This window comes from Zingiber officinale, chromosome 9B (assembly GCF_018446385.1).
Source record: "Zingiber officinale cultivar Zhangliang chromosome 9B, Zo_v1.1, whole genome shotgun sequence".
Classification (NCBI taxonomy): domain Eukaryota; kingdom Viridiplantae; phylum Streptophyta; class Magnoliopsida; order Zingiberales; family Zingiberaceae; genus Zingiber; species Zingiber officinale.
Genome location: NC_056003.1, coordinates 42,226,923 through 42,242,923, shown reverse-complemented (window position 1 = coordinate 42,242,923; position 16,001 = coordinate 42,226,923). Strand labels below are relative to the sequence as shown.

The window sequence follows — 16,001 nt, the reverse complement described above, 5'->3', positions numbered from 1 at the left end:
TTAAGTGAGTTGTCAGTAACTCATTTAATTAGTAAGCATTCGATATCTTAAACACAGGGACACTAACACACTCATAATAAGAAGGAGCTCATATTGTAATATGAGATTGGTGCGGTAGTGCAATACTAACTATTTAGTGGTATGAGTTATTATTGATGAACTTGAGTTGGATGTTCGGGGTGAACACGGGAAGTTCAAGCTCATTGGGAGACCAAAATCAATTCCTCCTCTCGGTCCCTATTGTAGTCTTTTATTTATAAAGCCTTATATCCACTTAGAGCCAAGCTTCTTACCCATCTCTTTGTGGTCGACCAAGCTAAGCTTGGAACCCCAAGCTAGGGTCGGCCAAGCCAAAGGATGGAGCCAAGATCAATGGTCAGCCAAGTTTGGAGCCCAAGCAAGGTGGCCGACCACACATTAAATAAAAGGGTGATTATAAATTTTTAAATCTTTCCTTATATGGAAGTCATGGTTTTAAAAGAGAGTTTTTAAATTTTAAAATCTTTCCTTTTAGAGTTTTCTACAAAGGATCAAGAGAAAGGTTTGATATCTTTCCTTATTTGTAGTTAAAAGAAATATTTTAATTTTTGATAAAACTTTCCTTTTTTGTAACCATCCACATGTTTTAAAAGAGAGATTTTAATTTATAAAATTTTCCTTTTATAACCAACAAGGGATTTTAAAAGAGAAATTTTTTATTAAAATTTCTTACCGGAAATAAATAAGGAAGTTTTAATTTTGTGTTTAAAACTTTCCTTGTTTGGAGCACAAGGAGGTGGCCGACCATGACAAGTATAAAAGAAAGTTTTAATTTTTTGTTTTAAAACTTTCCTTTTTAGTCATTGGCAAGGAATATAAGGAAGTTTGAATTATGTTTAAAACTTCCCTTTTTTGTCAAGACCAAGGAATATAAAAGAGAAGGAGGGATACCTCACCCCATAACACATCTTCTATTCCTCTCTTTAATCCTTGGTGGTCGTCCCTTGTCCTTCTCTTTTCTCCTTTTGTTTTCTTCCTTGGAGACCGGCGACATCAATTGTGGCAATCTCTTGATGCCTAGTTGCTTGAAGGAGAAGAAGAAGAAAAGGAAGCTCTCTTGTCTAGCACCTTTTGGAGGTTAGTTGGTGGTCGGATCTTGGAGGAAAAGGAAGAAGCTTGGGTGGATTTTCTCTTGGAAGATCGTCGCCCACACGACGTCCAAGAGAAGGAGAGGAATACAATAGAAGATCAAGAGGTCTATAAGCTACAAAAGGTATAACTAGTTGTTAGTTTCCGCATCATAACTAGTTCATCCTTTTGTATAGATCTTGAAAAAATCAAACACAAGAGGTTATCAGTTTTAAGTTATCGTTTTATTATCGATTTTTATTTTTCGATTTCATGTTTCGATAATGTGTTTCTATTGAGGTCTCTATAGTTAAATCTAGTTTACTGTAAAAAGTTAAATATCCGATTTCTTTGTGAGACTTTGTCTAGGAAGTGGTGGATGATCCCATACCCAAGAAGGCATAGTGTCTCGCCATGTTTAACCTTGAAGCCGATCTTTGAAATAGATATTTGATAACTTATGTAATATGGTTTAACTTAGGAAGATCACATCGGTCGAACTTGGAGTAAGAATGTTAAATTTCGTTCTCAATCCAAGTTTAACTTCTAAAGAAAAATTTGGATTAATAATGTTAAGCATCGTTTGCAATCCAAATTTAACTTTAGTAGAGCACATGAGTAGCTAGGATAGTTCTATGCTTGTACAAATTTTTGTACAGGGGAACTAGGATGGTATTCCAAGTAGCAACTAAACAAAAATTATACCGACGACTTGAGGATTCAGAGAGTCATGCTTTCGGTCACCGGAGTCGCATCGTAGAGTCATAGAGTTGTCTTTGAAGCAACGCACAAGAGAGGGATCGTAAAATTGAGTTGTGTATTGTTCTGTGCTCGAATAGTTCTTTTATAAAGCATTGAGGACACCTTTAGCAGTCTGTGAAGGTGCCACTAGCTGTAAAAATTACTCCCTATGCTTCGGTTGCAATAAGCTGAGCAAACTATGCTGTTTATCCCTCTAAAGGCACCTTCCAAGAGTTCCAAGGCGTCTCCAATTCTTCAGGGCACCTTCCATGCGCTCCAGGGTGCCTCCCCGCGGAGAAAATCTTATCCCCAAGGTTTATCCGCACGAGGGCACTTCGGCACTATCCAGGGTGCCTCAGTACCAAGCTTCAGGGCGCCTTCAACTGCATGGAAGGTGTCTCCATGCCTTTCCGCGCGAGGTATTCAGCCAAGGAAATCGAGGTGCCTCCAACACCACAAGAGGCGCCTCGAGCACTATTCACTCAAGGTATTCTTTATGCATTTAAGTACCTGCAAGGCATGTTAGTCCAAATACTAAAGATACTCTATAAAATAAAATTAGCATAATAATTAATATGAAAATAAACTATTTCATAGTCTCTGAACCGTTTGGTTTTGACTTTCGGATTTTTCATGAAACCCTAGGTCGAACCGACGCCTACTGTTCCCTCAATGGGGAACGCTTCCTCACCTACTACTCTCATAAAACCTTACCTTTTGCCAAATTGGTCATCCAGACCATTTAGACTTTTTCTTAGCATCCGAGACCTTAGGACTTTCCGCTGGACATCCGAACCCCCGACCCATCCAGTCTTCCACCTAGTGTCTATGACCCCCACGACTTTCACCTAGTGTACGAGACTCTAGAATTTTGTCCGATATCCTTGACCTGCCAAGACATTGCCAGTCCCCCGGAGTAGGATTTTATTGTCTAGCTGCAACTAAGACTTTTCACCTACTTAGTGCCCATTATGACTTCTTTACCTAGCCTCAACTAGGACTTTTCTGCACACTTAGTCAATTTTGTTAGAACAACAATAATACTTAACTTAGAATCCTTTGTCATTATCAAAACTCAGGTTCAATCATCTGGTGCTCTTTGCACCAACACTAAGCATGCCCAACCCAAATTGATGGCTATTTTACCCTTCAAAAACCTAAGGTCAGAGCAAGAGATAGAGTGCCACGAGGCCCCTTCACAAGGGATACGGCTCAAGGACTAGGGACGACTGAAAGGAAGTCTTTAAGTTTGCTTTGGGGCCCTATTTTATTAAATAAAATATGATTATGATTTATTTTAAAAATATATGAGTTAGGATGATAAATATTTAAAATTATTGTTAAAATAAATTTTAATCTAGATTTATTTTGATATATAATTTTAATTTTTTACTAGTCAAATTAGATTTGATCAATAATTTTTATTTTTTTTTAAAATTTGACCAATAATTTTAAATTTTAATTCATTATTTGGTTGATAATTTTAATTTTTTACTATTAAAGTTAGATTTGATTACTAATTTATTTTTATTAAAAATTTAATTTCTAATTTAATTTTTTATTGATATAAATTTATTTTACAGATCAAAATTAAGCTTAGTTAAGAAATTTAAAATATTTATTGATTATACGTATTAATAATTGATTTTTTTATAAAAATATTTTTAAAAGTTATTTTTTTTACCTTATTATCCTTCCTTATCATTTGTATAGCATTATTATTGTATTAATAAAAAAATTTGATAATATCAGTTAACGTCATTGACTATCTCTGGGAGTGATCGGTCTGATCTCACGGAAGTTTCCCATCGGTCATACGACGGCTAGTCCAGAAGTCCCGCATCCTTTGATTACACCCCTCATTTGGAGAAAAAATTCCTACAAATACACCGTAGTTAGGGTTCAAACTGCGATTGTCTGGGTGACAACCTAAATATCCTACCACAACACTATAGTCCCGGGGACGTTATTATTATATTACTGCTCCTTATTAATGTTTACTTGTTAAATATTATTTTACTAAATAAATTTGATTAATAATTTATAAAATTAAAATTGATAAAAAGGATGCACGAAATTTCTATCAATGCCAGATAATCAGGATTCCAAGGAAGAATCTATTATACATAATTTTATCCTTCTTCACAAGAAGCTATATCCGTTATTCGAGTCCCCAGGGCATGGTGCCGCGGTAGGACATCCAGGTTGTCACTTAGACACCCGCGGTTTGATCCCCAGCTACGACATATTTGTAGGAATTTTCCTCCAAATGAGGAGTGCAATCAAAGGATGTTGGGCGTCTGGGTTGGCTGCCGCGCGCGCTTCCCGATTTACCCTGGTGGCTAGTGAGAAACTTTCGTAGGGCCGGACCGATCACCCTGAGAGATAGTCAATGAGACTAACTGGGATTATCATTTTTTTTATATGTTATTCGAACATATTACCTCTATGTCACACAACATAAACACTTCCACTTATTGAAGTTAAATTTATCAATAAAAAAAATAAAATGACAATTAAAATATATATCCATACTATTACAATAATTTATTAATCATTATCAAATTAATTAATATTTTATTGATAAAAATTTATAGTCATAGAGATAGAGTTTAATGGCGTAAAAGGATTCATACAATTGACCCACCTAGTGAGAAAAGACTTGATTGTTGTATTGACAAAATTTAAATTTATTTATTTATTTTAAAATATTCATTATAATATCAATATTCAACCCGATAAGTCTGTATCATAATAATTATAAAATCATAAATATAAATCGTATTGAATAAGATAGATTTATATTAGGATAAATATTAAACTGTAATTACTATAAATATTATTGAACAGGTCAAATCTATATGATACTGTATTTAATGTATATTGTAAAACATAATAATATTAAATATTATATTTGAAGATAACTGTATTATTTTACATAAGTTATGGGTAGGAATGCCATTTTGATTAAAAATAAGAAAGGACGCCTCTTTAATTATTTAAAAATCGTTGTCCTTTTAATCTTTGTCCTTAAAACAGGATGATAACTTGCTAAAGTCATATTTTAGATAAAATAATAAATAGTAGTTTTTTCTTGATTTCACGTGGACCTTCGAGGTCTATCCAATCATATCATAATGTTTTTTCGAATAAATCATCCAACAATATAGAGAATATAATCCTCTAATTAATCAAATATAAATATTTTAATAATATTAATTCTAATTTATATTAAAATTTCAAATATTTTTCAAAAAATAATTTACTATTGTGGCGTGAATTATGTAGTCCAATTAATTACTAATCATAATTTATGATCATTTAAATCTAGAGTTATAAGTAAGAAAATAAGATCAAAATGGGGCACTGTGGAGTGGTAAGTGGCAAACTCATTTTCATGCCGTGAGAGTTCTAATTTCGATATTTCTAAATATCGAATGATGTACGTTTCCATATTAATATTAATATTAATATTAATATATGAGTGTTAAATGATGTTACAAATCAATATGGACACATTATGTTCAATTTATTTATATAAAAATTTTAAAAATTAAAAAATTGAAATTTCAAAAATTAAGAAACTAAATTTTAAATTTAAAAAATAAAGATGAATAAATGGATAATGAGATTTACAAATAATTAATATTAATATTAAAATAAATATGAGTGTGTTACTAAAAGTGAGACGTTAATATAATGAGTATGCGACATGTTATTTGAAGATGTGATATATATTAACGTTTAAATAATTACGGATGCTCTTAATTGGATCGCGATACCCAGATTAAAAAAAGTCACCAAATTAATTAAATCTATCGAGATTGGAGATGGGCCTGATGGGGCTAATTTGGGCCGTTCCAAATGGGCCGGGTTGGAGTCGGAGTCATTCCGTCAGAAGTTCAGGAATGTAAACAAAGACAGGAAATGGTTTGGCGTCTCGTTTCCAATTCATCCACGGCCTCAGAGCCTCACTCTCGCCCCGCGAGGATAAGGCTACCTCAATCCTCCTCCTCCTCCTCCTCTCTCTCTCTCTCTCTCTCTCTCTCTCTCCCGGAAACAACCGAAGAACAAGGAGCACAAGAGCAGCGAGGCCTGCTTCTCTGAACCCCAGTCGCACCGGACACTCCCTGCTTCCTTTTCATTTCGAGGAACGGAAGAAAAACTGGGGAGATGAACGGGAATTTGAGAAGGTCGTCTTTTTTTTTTGGAAAGTCGGGGTTTCTAAGCAATTGAGCGCTTTACATTAGTTCCTTAGAGGCTTAGAAGTTCCAGTTGTTTGGGGTTCTCACATCTAACTGGTCGACAGGATTTCTTTTTCTCATGTAATTGCTGGAGTTTGATTTTTGTGGAATCTTATAGGTTGATAAAATTCGTTGTCGAAGATTTGCAGGTGAATACATTAGCAGCGGAATTGAGATTAATGAAAAATTAAACTGTTCTTTTTTATCATCAAAATATGATAGGTCAGTTGAGCAAAAGTCTAGCATGATAATATTTTTGAAGATGAAGGCATTTTGTAATTTCTCCGTAGGAACTACACTTTTATCTTTAATATGGGAAGAAATTTTCATCATACTTGCAAGAAACAAGTTAATTATAGATCTGTTATGGAACTCCAACTCTATTGGAATTTTTGCTAACATTGCTTTAGCACTTTATGTGATAAGGTTTCTCATTGCGTGATCAGCAAAGAAGTTGCTGCATTTTGTGGTTTCAAATAGTATGGATTTTGATTAAGTTTTTTATGTTGTTTATATGCTTTTCTCATTTGCAAATTGGATGAATATCATTAAAGATCATGCTGCTTCTATAAGAACATTACTTCAGTGTATTTCCTCTACCATTTGTTTTACTTCCTATTTAGCTTTTTTTTCTAGTGAATACTTTTTTCACCTTCCATTAAGAATATAAAATAAATACTTTTCCCGATACTTTAAGCTTTTTGAATGAGTATTGTGTCATCGAAACAACTTTAAAATTATACTAGGATAGGAGGTTTTATTTTCAAATCCTGCCAATTAAATATCTTATAATTACGTTGAGTTGATGATCCTTTTACTCTAGCTTAAAATTTTAGGATAAATGGTCAGCCATTCAATTTTAATATCTTTAAGTGTGCTGGAACTGAACTGTTACCTTCAATAAGCACAGCTAATTTATTGTTTGCTATAGGGTGTTATCGATAGATTCTTGAGTTTGATGGACTGTATCACTTATAATAAAAGATGCAAGGGACAAAGGAGATAAAAAGATTTTTAAAAATAAAACTCTACTCGGCAAACAAAAATGACTATGAACGAAAAATATTACGCAACTCTTCTTAACATGTTCCAGTGTAATTTTTTCTTTATTGTTTAATTGTTGAGTGCTACTGAAGTTACTGCCTACTATTTTCTGGAACGAATTGGACACTTAGGGAGAATTATTGACTATTTTTGGCCTGGGATCTGCTGATAGTGTATTAATATTACAAGGTAAAAGTTTAGGCATCTACGCATACAAGTTATGTTTGTGAAGTCTAATAGGAATCGTAAGTGTCAAGTTCAAGAACTTAAAACAATGTTTATGCAAATGTACAAGATTGGTTTAGATTGGGCGAATCTGGTTTTGTATAAAAATGTCTATGCAAATTAGTTGGCCAGCTTAGGTCAAGATGTGAGAAAAGAAAAATCAAAATCAACCTTAAGACTCAAACTCCCAAGAGAGCATAAAAGGCCCAACCAGTATTGTCCTGAGTTTTTAAGTTTGGATGTGTTAGGATTTCAGGCCGAACTGTAATCATGTTTTTTGGTTGTTATATCAGTTGGCGTGTGTATTAATCACCTAAAGGTATCTCTTATTCATCATATCGAGACTTTCTGGCATCCTTGCTGATTACTTCTGGATACTGCCTTGGGATGTCTCATATCTGTATTATCATCTCCTTAAGGAACCCAATAATCTAGTTGCCTCATCAATGGAAATTTTCTTTTCTGTTGACTCAAGTTCTTCATTTAATGTAAGTACAGGTCTACAATAAACATATCAAATGATTTGGTAGCAATATGCAAAATGTATCTTATTTAATGTTCTGTATTTAATTCGGAGCCCAAATGTTTGTTTTTTAGGATTGATCCAGTCAATCTGTGTTTTGCAGTTTTAAAGAAAACTGAGGTTAAACTTCAGTTGAAAGTCGTATTTTGATAGACAAAAAGCTTCTGGTCTAGATTCAAGATGACACCTGTAATTCATTGTTCTGTTGGAAATATCACTTTGGTCCCTAGAACTGTTTTACCACCAAGGAAAGAGGTGAAGTTAACAAGATGTGACACATCTGGAAAGGATACTAAGCTCAAATCATATCGAAGATTTCTGTTATCACATTCATCAGTAAGACTGTTTCAGTTGTATAGAAGCTCAGGAATCCAAACCATGGCAGCTGTTGGCACTGATCTAACTGTAGAAGAAACAAATCCAACTGTTTCAGCGGAAGTTGTTGATGAAACCTTGGAAGTACCACCTAGCTCTGATGAATCAAGTGTACCTTCTCCATCAAAGTCAACCACAATTTCAAATCAAACCAAACGCATTAGGCCTGGGAGGAAAAGTGAGATGCCTCCTGTGAACGAAGAGGAATTAGTTCCAGGTGCTTCATTTATAGGAAAAATAAGGTCAATTCAACCATTTGGTTGTTTTGTCGATTTTGGAGCCTACACAGATGGTTTGGTACATGTTTCCAGGATAAGTGACTCTTATGTCAAAGATGTTGCATCTGTCGTCTCTATTGGACAAGAGGTGAAAGTGAGAATTGTTGAGGCCAATAAGGAAACAGGACGGATATCTCTCACAATGCGTGACAAGGATGGCACAACTAAGGTTCAGCAGAAAAGGGAATCTACAGCTGAAAGTGGTGAAAAGCCAAAATCTTTCAGAAAAACTGGTTCAAGGTCAGACCAAAAGCGAGGGGAAACCAAAAAAAGCTCTAAGTTTGCAAAGGGTCAGATTTTGGATGGTACTGTGAAGAACCTCATAAGATCTGGAGCTTTTATATCACTTCCGGATGGAGAAGAAGGATTTCTTCCAATTGAAGAAGAATCTGATAGCTTTGTTATTTTAGGGAGTTCATCACTGCAGGTTGGCCAAGAAGTTAATGTACGAGTATTACGCATTGCCAGAGGAAAGGTAACTTTAACAATGAAAAAAGAAGAAGATGTTGATGAACTAAATAAGCAACTAAATCAAGGTGTGGTACACACAGCAACGAACCCATTCGAGCTGGCATTCCGCAAGAACAAGGAAATTTCTGCTTTCTTGGATGAGCGAAAGAGGACACAGGAGTCTCTTAAAAAGATTGAACAAACAATTGAAGTTGGTGAAACAGTGGATAATTCTGATGCTTTTGCAGTTGATAATTCTGCAAAGGCTAATGGGGATCAGACAGTTGGTTCTTCTGATTCACATACTGAGGTTAATGATGAGATATCTATTAATGAAGAGCAGCTGGAGGAAATTCCCATTGTAGATTCCCTTTCAGATGTTGTGGAAAGCAAGGATGAGGGATCTCTGAGTGCATTAACTGAGACTGTTGATACAGTTGGAAAAGAGGATGAAAAAGGATCTGAACTCTTGAGCCACTCTTCTCAGGATTCAGTTATAGATGAGATTCCTGTAAAGGGTATTGAAGATTCTACAGAGATTCTGAAGGAAGAAAGCATAACATCACAAGATTCAGTTCCGGATGGAGGTGAATCTTTTGCCAGCAATTTGTCTTTTAGTCTGGCAGTGGATGATACACTGCCTTCTGAAAGTAAAGAAGCAGCCGATGATATCAGAGCTTTGGAGCAACCTGAAGGGACTTTGTTGGCTGCTGAAGAAGCTGAGGCCTCTTCAACTCAAGTGACAGAAACTGGAAGAGCAGCTGAAACAGATGAAGCCTCATTGCCTTCCGACGATAAAGAAGCTGCTGGTGATATCAAATCTGAGGTTTCTGTAGAACAAGTGACAGAAACTGAAACATTTGTGAAAGAAGAACAAGGTTCTGAAGTTCCATCATTAAAAGAAAAAGAGGGCAATCTAAATTCTACACAAGTTGACGATTCTGCTGGTAATGTCAAATCTGAGGCTTCTTTAGAACAAGTGACAGAAACTGAAATGACTGAAACACCTGCGAAAGATGAACAAGGTTCTGAAACTGATGATTCTACTGGGCAATTAAATACCAAAAAGTATTACAGGACTATCCCAGAGGACCTTTCTAAAAACCAATTTGATAAACCCATAGCTATTGAAGATGTGGCTGTTCCCACTAACTCAAGCGATGCCAAATCAGAGGCTGAAGGAAGCTTGAATGAGCAAACTGACTCTTCTGATGAACCAAGATCTGTCAAAGGTTAGTGAATAATATTGGGTGTACCCACAGATGGATATCCCTTTCGAGAAGATAAGATTTAATACTTTTACATGTTAAACAAGGGCATTTTAAACAGTATTAAAACCAAGTTTGTGAAAATGTTCAGAATATTTGGCTTTTATTGTTATCGAATTCAGAAAAAAAAAATCATCATACATGCATAAATCCAGTTACTATATTCATGAATAAATATTTTAGATAATTGCATCATGGGAACATCTCCACTGTGTTCCGTGTAGGTCAGTTAAATCTTAAATATGTTGTGAAAATGAAAATTATTTATCTTTGCTGCATTCTTCTTTTCCAGCAATGATTCTATATTTTGAACACATCAATCATCTTGTTTACACCGGTTTAATAAACTCAACATTTGCATCATCTACTCTCATAGTACTTGTTCTTAAACCAGCAATATATTGCGAGACCAACTATTTGGGTAATTGATGCGGACCTTTATCTTCCATTGAACTCTATATAATGCATATCACTTGATCATGTTTGGATTTCTTGAAAACCTATCTTTCGTTTCTTTCTCTTTTCTGATTCCCATTAGGATGATTTGTTTTTCATATGTTGATATCATCCCTAAGATGTATTCACATCTCACTACTGCTAATCTTACAATCAATGCTTCAGAATTTCGGTGCTACAAATGCAACCCTGTTCTGTTAAGAATTTTTATATGCTTGGAATTTAGTGATCAGGTTTAGTATTGCTGCTGACAGCATGGCTCAATCATTCTCCTCTGCGGTTTGTAGTTTGAGCTGTGATTATTGTTCAAAATGCAGCTACTATTTCCCCAGCTCTGGTGAAGCAATTACGCGAAGAAACAGGTGCAGGTATGATGGACTGCAAGAAGGCTCTTGTAGAATCTGGGGGTGACATTGCTAAGGCCCAAGAGTTGCTCCGAAAGAAAGGTTTAGCAAGCGCGGATAAAAAGGCCAGTAGAACAACTGCCGAAGGAAGGATTGGGTCCTACATCCATGACAGCAGAATAGGCATCCTCATAGAGGTGAACTGTGAAACGGATTTCGTGTCTCGAGGTGAAATCTTTAAGGAGTTGGTTGAAGACCTTGCTATGCAAGTAGCAGCATGTTCTCAGGTTTGTTATTTAGCAACTGAAGATATCCCAGAAGATATTGTGAACAAGGAAAGGGAAATTGAAATGCAGAAGGAAGACCTTTTGTCAAAACCTGAGAACATAAGATCAAAAATTGTTGATGGCCGAATCAGGAAGAGGCTTGAGGAATTTGTGTTGCTGGAGCAACCTTACATAAAAAATGACAAGATGGTAGTTAAGGATTTAGTTAAGCAGACCATTGCTACAATTGGAGAGAATATTAAGGTAAAAAGGTTTGTTCGTCTCAATCTTGGAGAAGGCTTGGAGAAGAAAAGCCAAAACTTTGCAGCCGAAATCGCCGCACAGACTACAGCTAAATCTTCACCTGCGGTTGCAAAAGATCAATCTACCGAAACAAAAGATGTTGAGAAGTAAGACCACCTCTATTCCTTCAATGGTTCAGTTTTATTTTTGCCAGAGATACTTATTGTGCATTATAGCATCTTGATCCTCTAGTGTTTAGCTTCCTCTTGATGTCTGTTGTTTTGCTGCCATACCGACTTTTGAGCTCAGAGTCCACCAATTAAGTGACTCCCTAAAATCCGACTTCAACCATCCCTGAAATGAAATATTTCTTTACAATTATTTTGAACTCGAGTTGAGCATCTAATTTTTGCAGGTCAAAAACAGTTGCAGTATCAGCTTCATTAGTGAAGCAACTTCGAGAGGAAACAGGTGCTGGCATGATGGACTGCAAGAAAGCTCTTGCAGAGACTGAAGGAGACATTGAAAAGGCTCAGGAATACCTCCGCAAGAAGGGACTGGCATCGGCTGATAAAAAATCCTCCAGACTTGCCGCAGAAGGTCGGATTTCAGCCTATATTCATGATGCGCGGATCGGCACACTTATTGAAGTTAACTGCGAAACAGACTTTGTGAGCCGGAATGAGAAGTTCAAGGAATTGGTGGATGATCTTGCTATGCAAGTGGTGGCCTGCCCTCAGGTTGAGTTTGTTTCGATAGATGAAATCCCAGAGAGTATCATTGCGAAGGAAAAAGAAATAGAAATGGCAAGAGATGATCTGAAGTCAAAGCCGGACCAAATAAAGGAGAAGATAGTGGAAGGGAGGATCACAAAGAGGCTAGGAGAACTTGCTCTCTTGGAACAGCCCTTCATCAAAGATGATGATATTAAGGTGAAGGATCTGGTGAAACAGACAGTGGCTGCGCTAGGAGAGAACATCAAAGTTAGAAGGTTTGTTCGCTTCACTCTCGGAGAGAACTGAAGGACTCGAAAGTTACAATTTGTCGGTTAAGGAAGAGCCAGTATAATTTTTGGACACTGTTATTGTTTGTAACATGCTGCTGCTGTTCTACTAAACTGAGTTGAGACAAAATCATAATTTTTTGGCCTTCGGCATGGTGTGTATTCATCCATATCTTTGTAGCAAGTTTACCTTGACGTCAAGTTATGAATCTAAGAAACTGATGGTAACAATGATGGAAACTCTTATAGCCAAAATATTATGAGAAAAGTTTATGTATAACCAATTCTTCCTTGAAGCAAAAGAAAATGGAATCATAAAAAAACATCTTTTTTTATTAATCATTGAAATAACACTTTATTTTTTTTTTCCCAATCAATTTGATACAATAATATGTTCATAGTTATTGCAACATATACACAAGTGAAATTATATTCAATTCAAATTAACACTAATTACTATAATATCATAATTACAATTCATATTATTGCTACATAAAATCCCCGTAATTTCTGTCTCCGTAATAATTTCGCCTTTTAACATCAATCATTACAATTCATAATTATTATAATATCATAATTATTTTTCACTATATTAATAGATGATTCAATTTTCATATCTCATAAGACATTCATATTGTAACCTAAACATATGTAATTCAATCCTAAGTTATAATATATTTATAAAAAATTTTCCTCAAAATGAAACACATAACTAAAAAAATAATAGACTTCTACACAATAGTAGACTACTACACTGCCACTGCACAGACTTCCCGATTTATCTTAATAACCAATAAAAAACTTTCATAAAATCAGACCAATTACCCCATGACTAATCAATAAAACTAACTCAGTTTGTCATTTTTTTTCAATCATGATTTCAATATGCACAAATAAGGCTCACAGTGACGAGATAAAACTCAATTTTAAAGATCAATCAGTGTTCAAATGGTTCAACAGAGTTTAGCCAAAGATCAATCAGATGGATTCATTTTTGCAGATTTACTCTTCATAAACATCAAACTGCGGTAAAATGGCACCAGGGCAAAACTAAAAGCAACACTAGTAGGACCTACGACAATCATCATACTTCGTTGCTTGAGTTCATAATGGCTAGAAGCAATTCAAAATCTATTGTTGCTTGATTTCTGATTTCTTCTTCTGCCAAAGCCTATCAAGAGCACCATCAGCATCACCCTGCCAAAATGATTAATGAAGCAAAATCAAAAACCAAATATTTAAATAATCAATAACAATGTATCATTTTAACAAACATTAGAAAATTATTGATGCAAGTGAAAACAGTATACTGAACAAATCAGTAGCATAGTAAAATTATCAATAATGAGAGATCAAAGTTAGTTGAAAGGAGATGGAACAGACCTGAGCTCGAATGAAACCAGAGAGAGCAAAAGTGGTATGCTGGCCGGTGTATACTCCACTCTCATTCAAGTGGCCAATGTTGATTTGGACAGATGCGTGATCTTTGGCAGTAATCAGCCTATTCGTAGCAGAACTAGAAAAAAATGCAAAGGTTGGAAAGAATCGCAGAAATCAATATAATTGAGGGTAAAGAAGTTCTAATTGATTACGAGATACTCACCATTTTCTTGGGATGTAGAGATCCATCATTTCACCTGCTTCGTTCTGCATCTTGGAAGTGAGATCGCGATCCTAGATTTGCAAATGTGTCAAAGTCACCTGAAAATACAATAAAAAACGACTGAAGAAAAGAAAAAATCTACAGTTTTGTCGACCTCAAAAGGATGCTAGAATGAAATAAGAGAGCTCGATGAATGAGTGAGTATTAACTTTGACGCAGAAACAGAAACGCGAATCAAAATACCCAAAGAACCGATATGATAGATCAAAAAACAAAGAAAAAGTGCAAATGTGCCGAAATCACATGAAATCATACAAGTTTTGCTTACCACAAAAGGGTCCTAGAATGGAATAGGAGCATTAGATGAATGAGCATTAACTTTGAAGGAGAAACAGAATCGCGAATCAAAATACCCGAAGAACCATCATAATTGAACTTCAATTTAACAAAAACAAAGGAAAATTGCAAATATTTAACCTGAAAATAAACAAAAAAACGACTGTAGGAAAAAAAATTCTACAAATTTTGCCGATCACAAGAGGATGCTAGAATGGAATAGATGCATTGGATGAATGAGTGAGCATTTACTTTGAAGGACAAACAGAAACACGACTCAAAATATGCGAACAACCGTCCTAATCGAACTCCGATTGAACAAAAACAAAGGGAAATTAAAAACATTTCACCTGAAAATAAACAAAAACCGACTGGAGGAAAAAAAAAATCTACAAAATTTGCTGACCACAAAAGGATGCCAGAATGGAATAGAAACATTAGATGAATGAGTGAGAACTGCGATGATCGAAGTCCAATTGTACAAAAAAGCAAAGGAAAATTGCAGCTTGGTTGGGATTTCGGAGGCGTACCTTTGGGACGAGTAACACAGGAATGCGGCGAGAGAAAGAAAGGCTCGGGTTAGGGCTCTATATATATAGACCGCGCTAACCCTAGCTTCGGTACGTATGACAATTCGAGTTGCTAGTGGGCCGGCCCAAGAAAATTTAACTTGAACAATTCCATTATTGAAAATGTGATTAATAAGAAAATATTATTATTTCATAAATTTAATTTTATATTAAAAATATGGTTAATAATAATTGAGCAAAAACAAAAAAGACGTTCTTTATTAAAAAAAAAAAGTCTAAAAGAGCATAATCATATTTTTCTATAAAAAACTATCATTATTCCAGTATTATTTTAATTGTTTAAAAAAGGTTTTTTTTTATGATTCTAATATTGTCATTTTAATTGTTACCCATAATATTTTTTATTTGTAGATGAACGAAGTATGGTAGTTTTTTACCCAATCAAATCTAATGAATAAAATTGATGATTAGATAATAATAAAAAAAATGACAAATCAAATAAATAGAAACAACTTGATCTAGTTAGTGTAGGTGTGTATATACATATATATTATAAATAAAAGAATCAATATAAAGTTTTTACTATTTATTTGCTTGACTAATATGGTATTATAACCTTTAGGGTGCGTTTGGTTCAAGTTATCAAATATAACTTTGGTTATGTGATTACTAGGTAATCACATAACCAAGGTTATGGGGATTAAAACATAATCAAATGTTGTTTGGTTCGTAATGCAACAAAAATTTGTTTGTTTGAATGTTTTAATGAATACCTTAGTTTAATATTTTACCATATTACCCTCAGTTATAAAATCAACTATACATATTACTATTATAATTTATGTTTTTTTACTTTTCTTTTTCTTGTATATTTTTTTACTTTTTTATGTGTTTTTTTATTTTTTTTAATTTTTTATATTTTTTATATTATTTATATTTATATTTTTTTTATTTTTTACATTTTT

General features: G+C 34.6%; 2 protein-coding genes across 2 annotated transcripts; one reads left to right on the top strand and one right to left on the bottom strand.

Moving 5' to 3' along the window:
- Positions 1–5,775: 5,775 nt before the first annotated feature.
- LOC122024916 (polyprotein of EF-Ts, chloroplastic-like) lies at positions 5,776–12,733 on the top strand. The gene is made up of 4 exons (XM_042583651.1): positions 5,776–6,041; positions 7,988–10,219; positions 11,029–11,731; positions 11,980–12,733. Exons 2-4 carry the CDS (start codon positions 8,065–8,067, stop codon positions 12,584–12,586), a joined length of 3,465 nt encoding a protein of 1,154 aa, XP_042439585.1. The 5' UTR covers positions 5,776–6,041; positions 7,988–8,064; the 3' UTR covers positions 12,587–12,733.
- Positions 12,734–13,473: 740 nt separating this feature from the next.
- Positions 13,474–15,096, bottom strand: LOC122024036 (40S ribosomal protein S21-like). The gene is made up of 4 exons (XM_042582540.1): positions 15,037–15,096; positions 14,171–14,268; positions 13,951–14,083; positions 13,474–13,764 (listed from the first exon to the last, which is right to left on the bottom strand). The coding sequence occupies exons 2-4, from the start codon at positions 14,218–14,220 to the stop codon at positions 13,699–13,701; spliced, it is 249 nt and encodes an 82-aa protein (XP_042438474.1). The 5' UTR covers positions 14,221–14,268; positions 15,037–15,096; the 3' UTR covers positions 13,474–13,698.
- Between the last annotated feature and the right edge of the window lie 905 nt (positions 15,097–16,001).